At 42.4% G+C, this 17,917-nt stretch overlaps 1 protein-coding gene across 8 annotated transcripts in view; it reads right to left on the bottom strand.

The window, feature by feature from the left end:
• The window catches only part of chd9 (chromodomain helicase DNA binding protein 9), a 68,590-nt gene that overhangs the window by 45,895 nt on the left and 4,778 nt on the right, over positions 1 to 17,917 (bottom strand). For 6 of the 8 annotated variants that reach the window (XM_060859042.1, XM_060859044.1, XM_060859046.1 and 3 more), the window contains exon 2: positions 10,465 to 12,113. In XM_060859042.1, coding sequence (XP_060715025.1) covers positions 10,465 to 11,994 — 1,530 coding nt within the window. In that variant the 5' untranslated portion in view covers positions 11,995 to 12,113. Of the gene's footprint in view, positions 1 to 3,634; positions 3,755 to 5,799; positions 5,893 to 10,464; positions 12,114 to 17,917 lie in introns of those variants that run through there. The other 2 variants (XM_060859050.1, XM_060859049.1) reach the window with 2 other exon arrangements.

The raw sequence follows: 17,917 nt of genomic DNA, 5'->3' as shown, positions 1-17,917 counted from the left end.
GCTTCTGCTGGTGTTTTTTTGGCACTGAGGTGTTTAAAAATCTAAGCGGCGATGCTGTACCTGAAATTATTTATGACAAAGTAGAATCTGATAAAGCGCTATCTTTACACGCACGACCACAAGCTACCGCTTATCCAAATTCAGACAGAGATCACGATAGCTCGATCGATTTTTGCTATTTTTTAAAGATAAAATAAAAAAACTCTACAGCTCATAGAGATGATAGTGAAGCTTTAACCGTCTAGAAGTCTAGTCCGGCTTGTTACTAATACCTTTGCCTGAAATACCCTTGAAATATACCCCTGAAATATACCCCAAAACAAGAGTGAAGCTATCGAAGAAAGATTATTTCGGACAATTGACCTTGCCGTGACCTTGACCCTGTTTGGATCGGGTCCAAAATCTACTAAGCTAATCTGCTGGTTAAGATTCTAAATTCTATATAAATCCTAGAAACGTTCTGGTTTTTACGATAGGTTGCGCTAACGGATACAGCGGGCAGACACGTGGACGGACGCAGGGACGGACGTCCTGAAAACGTGCCTCTTCCCCACCTAGTGGCAGAAGCATGACCGTTAAATCATGGTTTTTAATAGAGAATAATGTTCGAAACAGCCATAATGTGTAGCTAAATGAACGGAAATAAACATGAGTAAAATTTTAAAAAAGAAAGAAATAAAGAAAGAAAGAAAAAATTTTCACCACAGGGAAAAAAAACAAGGGGAAGCTCCAACACTGAAATGCATGCGGTGTACTTACACACACACACACACTCTCTCTCTCTTTCAGTGTCTCTGTGTGTGTGTGTGTGGGGCAGTAATGTGCTGGCAGTGAACAGCAGGGGGAACAGACACATGCTGACACAATCACGTGGCCTAAATGGCACAGGCTCCATGGCAACCAAACAGTTAATATGCAAATGAGAAGAAGTAGCTGTGCTTCTACAGGGGGAGGGGTTTGGCTAAAAAAGGGGGCGGGGCTATCTCTCTCCAGAACGAGAGAGAGAAACCCTGAGATAGAAACATACAGAGAGACATGAGGAGAGAGAAAAACGGTACCTTGGGTTTATTGATCTGTCCGATTATTACCGATTATGAATAAGTTTCCTCTCCTCTCCTTATGCTTCCTGATTGATTTGTCTCTAGTTTTGTGTTTGGTTCCTAACAGGTCCTACATCCGTACGAGCCGTCGCAAGAAGGTTTGGTGCGTCTCCCTGCGCGAGAGCATGGAGGAGATACACAAGGAGACCTGGACAGGGCTGTAGAAGCGGAACAGACAGCATGAAAGCACCATAACTGGAAGGTCCGCTATGTGCGTTCTCTTCAGGGATGAGAGCAGGTTCGCGTTAAGTACATCTGACAGACATGAAAGAGTACGGAGAGAGTCCCTGAGGAACGTTATGCTGTCTGCAACATCATCCGGCGTGAACGGTTGGGCCGTGGGTCCCTGATGGACTTGGAGGGTTGCACAAACCTCCATGTTCCAGCCAACGGTACCCTTATTGTCAGACTTTACTCTGGTTCAGAATGCTCTGGGTTCCTCCTGGTGCACGATCATATGACCAGAAGGTGTAGGCAGTTTCTAGATGACGAAGGCACTGATGCTATTAACTGACCGTCACGTCAGACCCTGAATCCAACTCAATACCTCTGGGATGCTATGAATCTGAAGCATCCGAAGCCGACAAGTGGCAGCACAGACTTTCCAGGTTATCACTAATGCCCCATATCCCCTGGGACACCATCCGCCATCTCATCAGGAGCGCATACAGGCACGTGGAGCCTGTACGCTCTACTGACCTCATGTATATATATATAAATATATATATATATATATATATATATATATATATATATATATATATATATATATATATATATTTTTTTTTTTTTTTTATATGTATGATATTATGAAATGTACAAGAGCTGAGTCTTATAATGCATGCACATGTCTGTTCACTCGATTTCTCCAGTTCAGCTAGAAATATTCGCACTAATATGACATGAACATACATACACCGACAGCGTTATCTCAGGATATACGGTGTGCTAGTTAACCTAATATAGATTAGCGTGCCATGAGCTGCAGAGAAAGATTAGGCTCCATAATTAGGACTGGAGCTGTGGGCTAATGTGGAGTTATAGTGTGCTGAGAAGAGCTACGGAGAGAGAGAGAGAAAGAGAGAGAGAGAGAGAGAGAGAGATGAGCACAATCTGATTAATGAAACAGGACATGATGTGTAGCAGTGTTTCCTGAACCCATTAAACATAGCAGCAGCTATTAATGACCCGTAGAAGACAGAACACTGGCAACCCAAGCCCCCAGCGAGGCCCTTTCCATCACACACACACAGAGTAGAGTATCAGCTAGCACAGCTCTCTAGAGAGGCCTTTACTAACATACGCACGAACACACACACACACTAGAGCGCCAATAATTACAGCTCACTTGAGAGACCTTTCCATCACACACACACACAAGTATACATCATACTAACATCCACTGATATAAGTATTAATGATGATCATATATGCTATCATTATATATATAAAGAAAATAAAAGCTCCAGTTGTGTTAAAAAAAGAAAAACAGCAAAAATGTTCACACAGGGTCAAAACTGTCAGATAATCCTCTCCTTCCAGGGACATTCTGTCCTTACAGAGATATAAACACACACACACACACTCTTAGAGCATCAGTAAGCACACTGTAAGAGTGCACAGTTCTCTTGAGAGACCTTTCCAGCGTATGCACATGAACACGAGTAGCGCTTCGGCTAGCTTGTTTTCCTAAAGACACTCACCGCACACACACACACTCACTGCGCACACACACACACACACACCATGACTTGAAGCGATTCCAAAGCATCAGTGTTCAACTACCAGATGCTTTCAGGGATTCTTTGCACTGTTTTAATTCTTAATGGAAAAGAAATGGTGCTTGTCGCGAACTGTGTAGTTAAGTGTAGTTCAGATCTGAGAGTGAACCTCTCTGAGGTTACGGACGTACTGGTAATAAAAAGGCAGAAGTGCATAAAAGAACAGTATTGTTTTGGAAAGTGGCAAACAAGTCACTTATACTGATGTCTAACGGTTTTGAATCGTGAGAACACTCATTTCGTCTGCTCTGTCACTTCTGAAACCCGCAGGCCACAGTGCGAGTGTCAATTACGAACATCCTTAAAAAGATTTCCTTCAATACTCAAAACATTCACGCTGCTATGCCCACATCTGCCTCAGTTATCATGCAGTGACCTTTTTTTTAATTATTTTTTTAATAAAAATGGCACAAAATACAAGTAATCACAGGTTTTATGTTTTTTTTTCTATTAAAAGGGTGCCAATAATTCTTCACGGCATAACAAGTGGCATTAAATAGCAACCTGGCATGTTTCAATATTTGAGTAAATATTTCAATATTTAAAAGTTTTTTTTTTTTTTTTTTATCCACTTCCTGTTTCGAAATCAAACAGGTGCCCCATGGGATCTATATGTAGGCCCACACCCTACGCTCCACTTATCACGGTGAGATCACCATCACTGTCGGAGTTTCTGAACCACGCATGCAAATGTGCAGAGACACCGGGTGCCAAAACTTTTTTCACCCTCTCTCACAGGGAACGTCCACCCACCTGTGGCCTTCTGTGACCTCCTGTGAACTTCTAGAACTGTCGATACGGTGGAGCAGACGAGTGCAGTTCTCCTTTCTGATTGGTCATGAGGCGTTGATTCGCTTCGACGGATAAGATTTCTGCTTGTAAAATCGAATCACAGGGTTACGTCGATTTGCTTGTGCTGCTCCAGGAAAATAAATAAATAAACTTTTTTTTTCTGATGCTGTTTGCAAAAAAAAAAAAATAATAATAAAAATAATAATAGTTAAATTTAATCAGTGACTTAGAACAAATTTTTCTACGATCTGACCCCCTCCCGCAAACGAACCTAGAATCGTTCGTAGGTACAAATTCGCATTTACAGACGAAATGTGAAAGCACCCCAATTCTACTAATAAACCCGTTTCTATTTAATAAATAATACAAGCTACAACTGATGCTTTTTGGTGAGGATAGTGTTTATTTGTTTATTTATTTAACACTTTTGGAAGGAGTCTCCGCTGTCAGGCTTCCTGTGTAAAGCTTCCTGTGTTTTCAGGATCGAGGATATTGCGCTTTCTTAGTTTCTCTGCATCGAGCTGCAAGGTTTACGATCTTTTTGCTGCTGTGGTGTAAGTGATAACGGGAAGTTAAGCGTATTTGCGGAAGTTACATAACGTACCTTGAGCGTGCTGCAGGGATGACCTATTTCTGTAGGCTGACCCTGAAGTTAGCATCATTAGCATCACGTTTAAATTTAAAGAACTCTGAGCATCTCGGAGAGCAGAAACGGGTTTGAGATCAACATTTACTTTGAAGATACAAACATTTATGTGGACAAAAAGATGCCTTTTTTGTTTATTTGGATGTTTTCTATGAATATATTGACGCTAGTCGGCTAGAGAAACGGAAACGCTACAGTCCTGAGTGTTTACATTCATATTAGCTTCACGTTAACACCATTGTGGACGTTCGGTACTGAACACGGACGCAACAAAAACAAGCCAATTTTTGGTCCCTGATAAGGATCCACTGTCTCTCCATGTAGACGAATCTGAATGAATGAACAATTGGAATAAGAGAGTGTTATTAATATAAAGACAATCAGACTGTTGTAGATAGTTTTTTTTTTTGCTGTCTGCTTTGTCCTTTTTACATATTCATGGTGTTCCTACAGAAGGACAAATCATTTACTGTTTAAAATGAACACACATGAAAGAGTTAATACGGCTTTGACTGCGGATGAGAATGACGAGTAGTTTGTACGGAATGACGTCAGAATCGATAAATAAAATAAAAAAAAATAAAAAAAAAGGGATATTTTCAAAAACGCTTCAAGGTTTAATCTTAATATGAACAAAAATAAATAAATAAAAAAAAACAACCTCCATTTTGTGCCTCATGTTGAGTAAAATATTAACACACCAAATGGAAGACACTGGAAAAACGAGTAGGTCGACAGGATGAAAATGCGGCAGCGTTACGCTTTAACGTTTAGCACGTTAGACGGGAGCTTTTTAATGCGTATTGGTAATTTCTGTAAACAAAACCCAGAGCCATGACGAGAGCTACGGCAACGAATAGAAACTCCAGCGACTACCTGAAAAACCTGTTGACTGTGTGACCAATCGGTGAGCGACACTCAAACACACGCGCACAAGCACCTGGCATTCAGTAGGTAACGACAGAAAGATAAGAAACATGATATGCAAATCAGCGCAGTGTTTTACTCGTGAACCGCCTGATACACATGCGTATTTGTAATGAATATATTACCCCATAACACACACAACACACACAATGTATAAAAACTGAGATTTTTATATATTTTACACTCAGACTGAAGTTACAGAACTTGCTGCCATGTGTCTTATCGCTCTGGTGTGTGGAGGGTTAAGACGCTGCCACGGAAGGAGGCCAGATTGTGTCATCACCCAAAACGTCTACCATCTTTACCCCCTCCCCTCAAATGCGCTAAATCTGGCTGGCTAACAGATACACACACACACACACACATGCGCACGCACACACACACACACTCACTTACTCACTTTCTCTCTCTCTCTCTCACACACACACACACACACACACACACACACACACACAGTGTTTTTATTTTTTAATCTAATAATCTTATTTAAAGTTTTTTATTTATTCATTTGTTTTTAAAAGCAGAAGAGAGACAGTGTCGGATTTTAACCTACTGTTCAGTTTGATCTGGCTCCCTTCCCATGTGCCCTAAGTGTGGTCCAACGCCAAGTCAGCTTGCCCCTCCTTCTCTCTCTTTCTCTCCTTCTATCTCTCTCTCTCTCTCTCTCCCCCTCCTCTTCCGTTCCCCATATGCTGCTTTACACCACTTCCTGTTGATCTTTAACCTTGCAGGCTCCTCCCAGTGTTCTTTACTTACAACAGATCTCAGATCAGCAGATCATCTTCCCACCCACTAGAAATTACTATCTATGGACCAGACACACACACACCAGCAGGGGTGTGTGTGTATGTTTGTGTGTGTAAGTGTGTGTGTGTGTGACTGACAGAGTGTCACGTTACAGTTCTGGTCTCTGGGTTTCGCCTGTCAGACTGAGTGAGTTATATAAACCTCACTGTGACAGGGTCAGGAAGCAACAAAGACAGCGATTCAACACAAGCGTCTCACTCACACACACACACACACACACACACACACACGTCAACAGGCATATAAACACCCAGATCGCATGCGCTCAACAAGTTCTCCACACTTCATGCAGCTGTAAGTAGGAGGGGAAAAAAACTCAAGTTGGAATCAGTGAAGCCTAAAAGAAGTACTTGCGGGTTTTTTCCCCTTCTGCTCCATCTCATTTACACACACTCACGCACACACTCACACACACACTCACACTCACGCACACACTCACACACTCACGCACACACTCACACACTCACGCACACACTCACGCACACACTCACGCACACACTCACGCACAGGCACTCACGCACAGGCACTCACGCACAGGCACTCACGCACAGGCACTCACGCACAGGCACTCACGCACAGGCACTCACGCACAGGCACTCACGCACAGGCACTCACGCACAGGCACTCACGCACAGGCACTCACGCACAGGCACTCGCACGCACAGGCACTCGCACGCACAGGCACTCGCACGCACAGGCACTCGCACGCACAGGCACTCGCACGCACAGGCACTCGCACGCACACTCACACTATGTATATCTGGAATCATGAATCACATTTTCTAATTCAGCGGTGAGAAGGTTTTAATTCAACTTTGGCCGCCGGCATAATTACACAGCAACAAGAAGAAAAGTAATAAATTATAACACTATATAATGATATAATATTTTATTAATGTAGTATACTACATCGCTGGAAAATTCTGTTTTGAATACCTGTCGAAGCCCAAAGGCCAAACGCAGTGTATATAAAATTATACATATAACAATTACGGGACACGAGAGACACAGAAGTCTTAATACAGAACTACAGAGGTACTAAATATGTTGCCAATAAAATATTATGAAATGCGTGTTTACGTCTACGACCACAGACAAAAAACAAGACACAAGAGGAAGGAGGAAAGAAGAAAGAAAAAAGAGGAAAGAGGCGAGAGTAAAGAGGAAAGAGATTAGAGGCGAAAGCATCTCTTCACTCATACCTCCATGCTCTGAAAATCAAAACGCGAGTCTGGTTTTAAGTGTGAAAGATATTTGACTTCACAGATGTGAAAAGATTACATCAACACTTCAGTTGAGGTTGGAGGGTTAAACGTCAGAGGTTCTAAGAGCAGAGTAGATCGTAAGCAGTCTGAGGTTACACAACCCTCTGCCACCAGCAGCACTTAACTGCTTATAAAAATGATGGATATGAAATGCGATTGCTTTCCCCGTCACCGCCGAGGTCACGTTTTGGCCTGTTTAGGACTCTTGAGCCGCTACGTTTATGACCATCGGCGGGAAACCGACGGTGGAACCTTAAAAAACGGCAGCGAGAGCTAGGTATGCGAGAGCTCCTATACTGTATATAGGTACAGGAGCTACATGTGAGCTAAAATTAGCCAGTGAACTATGCCACCTATGTACATATACAGATATAGCCAGCAGAGCAAAGTAATACCCAGGGTAAAGCTACAAACATAGCTAGTAACGTAGTTAAAGTCGCTAATGTTATAATACGAGTTGTGTCCATGTTCAGCGCTGGGCGTCTTTGTCGCGTTCCACTCCGCGGTGGTGGTTAATATGAGGCTCATATGAAAGTAGAATTTGGCTATTGCGTCTCCAGAGACTTGTACTTACGAGCAAATCTCACATCTGCTAACATGGCTACGTTAAACGTAGTAACGGTGGCTAACTTGGCAGCTACGTTTCCTCTATCTGTGGTTCAAATGGTTAATGTTGTGAAGATGAACTCTTGCTAGGCAACTGAGTAACACGGACTCTGAGCATAGGCTTGTACGTATAGACTGTGTAAATGAGCCGAAACGGTCGGGAATAGCGACGTTTCGCTCAGACGTTATTATGGAAAGACTTCGTGTGACTGATGATACGCTGTAACGCTGAACGTGAACTACAGCTCTATGGGCTCTACGTACGGCGTCAACACAGGACAGGGCTGTTTAAATATTCTCAAAATCGAGGTTGCGATAATTCGGTGCGGTTTATTTAGCGCTAAAAAACATCATGCTTCCAAACACGCTTGAAGGTGCAGATCCTGAAGCTCCAGTTCATGAGTAAAGTACCGGATAGAAACACTGAGTAAATTTCTTCCTCTTTCTCTCTCTTTCTCTCTGCTCGTCTGAGTGTGACTGACTCGCGTTGTTCGTCTGTCGGCCCTCTGCACTCGGCTGCACATGAATAGCGCCGTCTAACCTTCATCTACTCTCTTGCTCTCCGTCTCCCTCTCTCAACAGGAAGTCACGGAATCCGTACATCCTGCCTAAGCTTTAATTAAGGACCCGTGAGGACAGACAAATTAACTCAGCAGGCCTTCTGCTTATGTGTCAGTCTGCTCTATGACTGCCTATTTACAGACAGCCACGATAAATAAAAAAAGCAGTTACGATAAATAAAGAATAGAAGTGAATCGGGTAAAATTCTGTTCATCCTAGTTGCGGTGAAAAGCTTTTAAAGCTTTTTTGCAGTGAAAAGTAGTTTTTAAAGCATAAAATACTGAAGAGTATCAGCATCAGTATTGACAAATCTAATAATAATAATAATAATAAATAAAAATTATTATTAAAACGTTATATAGCTTTCCTAAATCGAACTGCTTTACATAGTGAAGTAAAAAAAACAAGAGGAAATAAGAGTTAAAAGGTAAAAAGTCATAAAAAAAAAAAGCAAAATAGGAAAATAATTGTGCTCTACATAATAGCATTGTGAATTAAAAATATATAAATAAATAAAACAGGTACAAAAATTAACAAAACATTAAAAAAAAAACAATGAAAATGGTATAACACTAAAAAAAAAAAAGAAAGAAAAAACATTATGTGGCAGATGTGTGTGTGTGTAGGGCTACCAGATTATGGGTGTGCTTGGGTACAGAGCAATAGGACAAGGTGTTCATGCATGAGTGCAAGACGAGTTGTATGTACTGGCAAATTAGGTGTGTGTGTGTGTGTGTGTGTGTGTGTGGTAAACCTGGCAAGCACTGTGTCTGTGTGTGTGTGTGTGTGAGTGAGTGTGCGCAAGTGCGTGTGAGTGTATGTGTGTGTGTGTGTGTGTGAGAGAGTGTGTGTGTGGTAAACCTGGCAAGCACTGTGTGAGAGTGTGTGTGTGTTTGTGAGTGTGTGTGCGTGCATGAGGCAGCTGAACCTCTGAGCCTTGGCTCTCTGTGTCAAGCACAAGCCTGTGGGGAAACTGAGGTTGTTGCGTCATCAGAGAAAGATAGATAGAGATAGAGAGAGAGAGAGAGAGAGAGAGAGCGAGGGGGAGAGAGAATGAGAGAGTGAGAGACTCTTCTGACATTAGAACCAAGGATTGCCTCCAGCAGGGCTGGTTAACAGCATTTCCTCCCACCCCCACCTTCCTCTTTCTTTCTCCACTTCATCCTTTGCTTGTCTTCACCGATTCTCTCCATCCCCCCCTCAACAAGTCCGCCCGATGAGTCCACCACCCACAAACACGAACAAACATTCAGCTGCATAAGCACTAATACAAACAACCCCCCGCTCTCCAACCCTCCGGAGTGCGTGTTGTTGTGGTAGCCGTCGGCCGGCCTGACCGACATCTTGTTATAGCCTTAAGCATGCTTAACCCACGTAAGTCCTGAGCACACGGCTGCCACTCTTAATCAGCTGCTAGCTGGACGGTCTGAAAACCTCCTCAAGTGCCAGGATTCACAGGAGTCCTCTTTCTTATTTTCCGTTTCTCTTTCCCTCAGCTGTCTTTTTAAAATACCTTTACTTTAAAAGCTCTTAGTTAAAGCTCTTATTTCTCTCCGATATGAATCTATACTCCTTTTTTTTTTTTTTTAGGAGTATTTATCCTTTATCCTTCGGCCAAAAATATATAAAGGACCTAACGGCAAAGTTTTTTATCGAGAGCTAGACAATGGAAAAAAAAACACCGGTTTCTATCAAAACCACAGCCAAAAAAACATCCATCAGCAAAATGATGATATCTATATCTTGAAAAAATCTTGAAGTATTTTCAGTACTGTGCCACGACACCCTGCTCTGGTTACTTAAAAAAAAAAAAAGCACATAGATTATCAGCAAAACTGATCCCGAAGTAAATCACGACATGTGTACGGACTCTTGACGATATTCGAGATCAAAACGCCTTGAGCCTCCTTTCTATCAAGAATATAAGACGACTCTCCGAGAGTTGCTTTAAACGTAAATATTAGTACCAATGATCTTACCTGTGCCTTATAATGCAAAGTTAGTGAACCCTTAAAATCCACATCTTCCTCTCCTTTCAAATCGTTGACCGCGTTCCCTCGAGGTTCTTCGTCGTGTCTTCTGTTGTTCCAGCCGACAGTCTCCTCCTGAACAAAAGCTTCGAGCTCAGGCAGCAGCTCTTCTTCCAGGATATTATGTCCTTCTCCTATTGCCCCGATGCCTCCGTGCTGATGGTCGAGCAACGAGACGTCGTCCAGACCCTGAAACCCGCTACCGGTGACACCGTGATTGTTTTGAGTCTCGTGTAAGAAAGGACCGTTTGCTGCACTGAACGAAGCTAGACCTTCTGAGAAAATCTCAGGAGCCCCGTAAGCATCCTGGACTGGCTTAGAAGGCTGCAGGCTACGAAAAGGACACTCCTGAGGATGGTTTCCAGGAACCTGGACCTGACTCCCCTTTTGCCGTTGTTCCATTAAAGGATCCGCCATGAACAAGCAGCTGGAATTACGGGGAACGTTTTCAGAACCAGGTGGCATGGTGCTGCGAGGCTGTGATGAAGTTACGACAGGTGGAGGCTGACCAGGAAATGAATACTGAGAGGAAGGGTAGGATGAAGCCATACTGGCTGAACAGGAAGACAGGGTATAGGCTGCAGGGGAAGACTGTACATGGTACCCGAGATTACTTTCCTCGGTCACAGGAACGCCATGGAACCTTTGGACCGTTTGTGCCATCTCAAACCCACTTTGTTGCTGAGATGTTGCAGCAATCATCGGGACATTAAGGTAAGACTTGGACTGTGGATCGACACCTGGATGAAAAGGGCTTCCCTCTGAATTAATTGCGCCATGGTGACCTTGGTGGGACGTGACGTTTCCTTGGTAGTAGAAGTTGCTATGGTCCGGATAGCTCTTTGGACGTAAAGTATGGGGGTTAATTTGTTGGTGGGGCATCTGGTGCTGAGCTGACAGCTGATGCTGGCTCAAAACTTGCTGACCCTGTTGAAGGTGTGAATGTTGCTGATTGAATTGATGTAGATGACGTTGGCCTTGACGATGCTGAAATTGTTCTTGAAACTGTTGCTGACGCAGATGTTCTTTATGCCGCTGCTGCTGTTGAATCTGCTGATGCTGCAGCCGCTGCTGGTGGTAGGCATTTGCTCTGCGTTCCCCCCATATAGGACTGGTGTTGGGATACAGTCCGTTAGTCTGAGGTGCTTGATTCATGGTTGGGTCTTGAAAATGGGGCTGCTTGTTAATGAAAACGCCTCCGACGCCGCCGTCTCCTCCTCCTCCTTGGTTAGGAAAAGACTGTGTCATGGATGTCTGGGCTTTCATTCCGTCAAACTGCCCTATTTGTTGATGGTAGTCTACCTCATGCTGGTTAGCAGATGGCATAGAACCTGCCACCATTCCAGGGTGTTTCTCAGGATCCACTGCATTGAGCTGCAGAGGGTCAAACCCTGAGCCAAGATCCAGCTCATCTGCCAAAGAAACATGGCCTGAGTTAAAACAATCCTCAAAAAGGTTGGAGTCACCAAAATAGTCCATTATGCAATCAGTTGGAAGTGTTGCATAGAGGTTTGGCTTCTACACTGTGTCCATGCGACAGGACTGCCAGGTTCATTGTCCTCCTGTCGGGCGTCAGGATGCGTCCATCGCAAACCAGTCTGTGCGGAGAGAGTAAAAAAATATAACTTGAACATTCTAAACACTATAAGCCAGTCGTTAAGAGATATTCTGGTGAAGCAAAGCTACCATCCTATACTAAGAGCAAAGCTTTATGAATATTTAAGCGAGCGGGATAACTATGGCACGTACACTATGGCAGCTTGTGTGCCGTTACATAATTACGTTAAATGTAAGCGCTACCGTTAGCGGTTGACACAGAATGACTTACATATGTGGTAAGAATAAAACTCAGCACTCAGCACTACTCCAACCCTCCTACAAGCAAGTCACAGTGTGATCTAACCCATGCTAGATGGGAAACCAGTCAATGAGTCAAAGGAAATTTCATAGTACCTCTGTTATGACTAAGCAGTAGGTTCAGGACACCTTATCAATGAAAACATTACAACACTACCAACGTGTATTATAACGACTACGGCTAAAAAGATAGTCCCTAGACTTCGGCGAATGTGTTTTTCGTGTCCCTCGTGAAGGTCAGTTTGTAAGTGTACCCGTTTTGTTTACGCTGTTTCTACGGCGGAGTCAAACGAAGCGGCGTATGACGGATGCCTTATTAAAAAGAACTTATACCATATATAATGAAGGATAATAATCAGAGGCTGGGTGATGTGATGAAGCTTAAACATTGATATGATGACCACCGCTAAGTTGACTGTCTTCCAAACACACCACGTCCCAACATGGTCCGGTTACTTCGCGGAAATCTGCCAACAGTTACTATTATTATTATTTTATGAAAAAAATATATTTTTTAATCGTTAATATTTTGCTCGACAAGTATGTGGTATGGTATAACAGATACTAACAATTCCCCCTCCGACCTTTCTCTTTAAGTTGAAAGCAAAAAATATATATCTAATCATTCCATCCTGTGATTTGTCTTGTAGCTGGAATTGCTATCAGGAATGTTGTAATGTTTAGAAAAATACTAAGAATCTTCTGAGCAATCGGATTTGAGAATCCGACAGATTCGTGTCCATGTGTTTTAAAACAACAATCGGTGTTGAAAAGAAACACTTTACTATGCTATTGACGCAATAAGTGACCGACATTGTTTGCAATTAGGATCCTATTAGTGTAAATAACTGCACTGTGGAAATAAAGAAAAGATCCCTGCGATACGCCTCCAGGTTCTCCAGCGCTTCAGTCCTACACGCTAGGACTATCTCCACCTCCACCGAGGGAATTACTAAGAAAGGTGTAGTTGTTGGTTTCTATTATTCGTCCAAGCCATAAATCCCTGACTTACTGTTGAATGATTCTGCTTATTCAGCACATTACTGTGCGATGAATTAGATGAAAGGTACGTAGTTAAAGCAGGCGAGTTAAATTGCGGTGAATAGTTAAAAGTGGTTATCTTCAAAGAAAAAACAAAAACACGAATACGACACAGGTGTTCGGTATGGTTGCGTGTACACACACTCACACACACACACACACAGAGAGAGACAGGCTGTCCTGACCAACCCTGGCTGTGGAAGAGGTCAGTCATAACCTGCTGACTCACCACACACACACACAAACAAACACACACACACAAACAAACACACACACACACACACACAAGCGTACAGTCAAATCCACATAATGTGCACACATCTCAATAATGCAAAAAGGTTTAACATTGAATCGCTTTAACCTTTTTTCCCATTATTTCCGGTTTACTTCTTACTATCGAATTAAAGTTCACCTCAAACTTCGAAACAAATTTAGACGTGAAACATTTCCCAGTTAATGTTTTACAGGGACGCGCCGAATTACTGGTTTAAACACACTTCTATCTGGACTAAACCTGATAATGATTTTCCACGTCTGAAAGCAGGAGACGCGGCGTGTCAGTTAGAATGCTCGGGTTTGTTCGAAAAGCTAAAACATAAAAGCGGTCCTGGGTGCAGGGCTGGAAGGCCAATCGCAGAGAGACCTGGGAGACAAAAAAAAAAAACTCACATCTCGCGCGCAGAACGAACAACGTTCTGACGAGGGATTTTTATTCCTGATGCAGGTGTGGAGCTAAACCTGTCACCAACTCTGGAAATCACATGCTTGCTCACTCTGTGTCTCTCTCACACACACACACACACACACACACACACACACACACACACACACACACACACACACCACCCTCTTTCTCTATCGCTTTCCAGGAAGCGTTTTGCACAACAACTGTAACCTAGTTAACGTCTTTAAAAGGTGCTCTGCCTCGTTACGTGACTAGGGACGATACGTACGAGAGGAAAATAAAGGAGGAATAAATTTAAATAAACTGATACACAGCCGATATGTAAAATGCCTGGATTCACGTTTGGCCAATTGAAGAAGAATGAATCACTTTCTGATGAAGGTTAGGGATTTCCCTGTCAATTCGGGGAACTTCAGACTCAAATCACTGAGTGGCGACTGATACATCACGCTTAAGATTATAATGTGGGCTTCGCATCAAAACCATCAATGGTAACGACAAAATCGTAACTTCAGGGGATTCGACAACAAACACAAGTTAGGATTAAGACGAATGTTTATTAATTGCTTGTTTTTATTTTCTTTACTCTGCTAGTTTTACGTGGACAGAAGAAGCCGAATTAGCCGCGTTCATTTGTTTATCTATTCATTTGTGTGTGTGCGTGTGTGTGTGTGTGTGTGTGTGTGTTTTGTCTTGCTTTTTTTTTTTCCTCCCTTTATATTTTATAGTGCCGGTTTTCTCATTTTCTGCTAGTTTGAGTTATTCCTAATTACGGCCATGTATCGCTTCGTGAGGCATCTAATATCGCTAACAAGGTCTCGGTAGACCGTTGAAGAGGTGGGATGAGCCCCATGCTACTTTTTATTTAATGTTAACTAGGTTACAGCTGCTTAAAGTGAGGTAAAGTAATACGAGCGGGCTCGCTTGTGATTTCCAGCTTTTTAATCTCACGCCACTAATTCACAGGTAGCGTAAAATACGATACGCTAACAGCTGGTAATAGCGAAGGAACGTAATATCCCGTTGATATAAAGTAAGTTTCTCTGTCGTTTTTGTTTCGTACTTTGATGGGAGGAAAAAAAAAAGAAAAAGAAAGATGAAAATTTGTAGCATTTTTTGTGCACGACTATGTTTAACCAAAAAAAAAAAAAAAAAAAAAGAAAAAAAAAAGAAAAGAAAAGAAAAGAAAAGAAACGAAACAATAAATGTGTGCTGGACATTTTGTAGATGAACAGAGTGAGAGTATAAACACTATTTGACCACAACAAACCACTTTCTACACAATACAAGTTGGTGAATGTGCCATCTAGGACACGCTCTCGTGCTGTATTTGAGGGTGATGTTAAAATTCCCCGCCTACATCCAGTAAAACACAACAAAAATACCCCCTCGACCAAAGCGATTTCACCTCGGGGGTAATTTTCACACACCGACACCGTGGTTCCTTCCACGTTTACGGAGTGGCGTCGGATTGACGTGGCCTCCCATGCTTTAAACAGTGTGACGTTCCACTTCGATACCTTTTTCTAAGTCTGAGCTTATACTGACACGGTGTTTGGTAAAAAAAATCTATAACACTGACTGAACTAATCGCTGTTTTTGGGAACCGGTTGAAAAACAATAGAGTTTTCGCTAATGTTAGCTGACTAGCTTGTTGCTATGCTACTCGTTATCGTATGCTGTTCTACTTGTGTTGTAATTTAGGGCCAAAATATTGCATTTTGGATACACAATAAAAGACTTTATTTATTTCACATCCTGCATCCTTTCCTCTTCTCTAAACATAAAACTTTCCACAAGATAAATTCTAGTCGTGTTCGTTCTGACTGCGACAGAAATGTGACACTCTATGTCGAAGAAAATATACGAAATGTCCTGTTTCCTTTTATTTAGTCTCCGCCTCTGGGGCTGTAATCATGGGATCCATAGAGTCTGGTATCTTTTGTACCCTTGTCTGACTTAAAGCTTCAGGATCCCGTGGGCTGAGATCTGATTGGCATATGGGTTCAGTTCTGTGAAAGCAGGCAGATTTCGATTACGTTTATTGTTAAAGACACGGTACGAGAAATTCAACCGCAACTGATTATCATCTTTACAAGTTTAAGTCGTTCCATTTTTTGCTTTTTTTTGTCAGTCTGAGCGTCTATAAAGAAGAGTTAATCTAACACACACACACACACACACACATATATCTCCTTCCTACCCTAGTTAAGAGATTCAAATGGCACAAACAAACTCAGCACTCAACACTCATTCGACCGCAATCACTCATCCCGAAAGCAGTCAGAAGCGACTTTCTACCCGAGACCTGATCTGAGAACAGAGCTTAACGTCTAAAACTCAGGAAGACATTTAGTGACGTGGTGGGACGGTCGTGAAAATGTCGATATCGAAAGAGATTCGACTTTCAATGCGTCGTGCTGAGTCGTGCTGTTATTCTCACTATCTGTGCTTTAATCTGAGAACCACGATAAGCCGCGAAGGTCAAGAAAAAAAGGGAAAATGTTCAGTGTGAAAAACAAACCAAGCAGAGTTTTATTTTAGAGAGCGCTGTGCTGGCGTTTGTCAAGTCAAGTCAAGTCAGGTGGCCATTTGATGGAAAACATCTAGTAATTCCAAAAATTGCGTTTATTTCATAAAGAACAAAACGAAACAAAAAAAAACAAAACGTCGGGTCTGATACTGGACTCGCCGTCCAATACCACGGGACATTACGTGATGTAAAACTACTGAACGCTACCGTGCTAATCAAGCAATCCGAGTGATGAAGCGCAGGAGCTTCGGCATCTCCCTACGTTAGGAGTCGCCTAATAAAAACATTACCAGTATATTTTTTTATAGAAGTATCGAGGGCGGTATCACGAGTCGTTAAAAAGGCTGTGGAATGTTTGTGAGTGTAAAATGAGTGTGAAGAGAAAGAGCGGTTCAGCCCAAGCTCACGTATTAACGAATATCGAGAGGCACAAGAGACGCGTGTTCACGTTATCGTCATAAAACGGCTACGAGCCCTCAAAGCTATTTGTAACACCAGGGCAGGTGTTCATGAACATTCTTAGTGTAAAGAGTTTCTCCTTGTTAGAAATGTGGGCGATTCAACTGAAAATTAAAAGAGAAGATAACGGGTTTAGCTCCGCCTCCTCTCTAAGATAAAATATTTTCCCTGAATCACTCTTAAGATACGATTCATAGTTAGACATTTTTTAGCTAAATTAGAAGATCTCTGAGATCATTCTCAGGAGTCAAGGGAAGAAGGGCATAATCTCTCTCTTTTTCTCTTTGTTTCTCTCCCTTGTCAATCAAAGCCACTAGCCAATCAGGTGTCTTCGGGCTCATGTATGTGGAAGACGGCAGACTGCTGTCTTTCCTCTCAGTGTGTTAGACCACCAGATGAGCAGCAGCAGTAGTGTTTCTACTCATTCAGGCCCTTTTTTATATTGTTCCAACCACAAATGTCTCCTTTTAAACTCCTCCCAGTGTGTAAGGACTTCCTGTGAGAGGTGTACGTTCGACGTGCCTCGGCTCTAACCTGCAGAAAATCTGCGGCCATTTTGAAAAATCTCTTCTACTCGATCTGGCGTTAACTTCTGTTCGGTGCAATTTTATTTGTTTGCCGCTTGTTTTTGTTTTTTGTTTTTTTTTTTTTACAACGGACGTCGTCTCGAAGCAGCTTTACAAAAAATCTGAAAATTCTGAATAAAATCGACGACGTTTAAAATGAAATTTATTTTTACAGATAGTGAGATCGTCTGAGTCGACGACGATGAGGGACAAAAGTCCCTGAGTGTAAAATCGTGAAACGCTGAAGGGACATTCGTTCAA

Source organism: Tachysurus vachellii, chromosome 23 (assembly GCF_030014155.1).
Source record: "Tachysurus vachellii isolate PV-2020 chromosome 23, HZAU_Pvac_v1, whole genome shotgun sequence".
NCBI lineage: Eukaryota > Metazoa > Chordata > Actinopteri > Siluriformes > Bagridae > Tachysurus > Tachysurus vachellii.
Note: the sequence above shows the minus strand (reverse complement) of the source record. Positions and strands in the feature narration are given on the sequence as shown.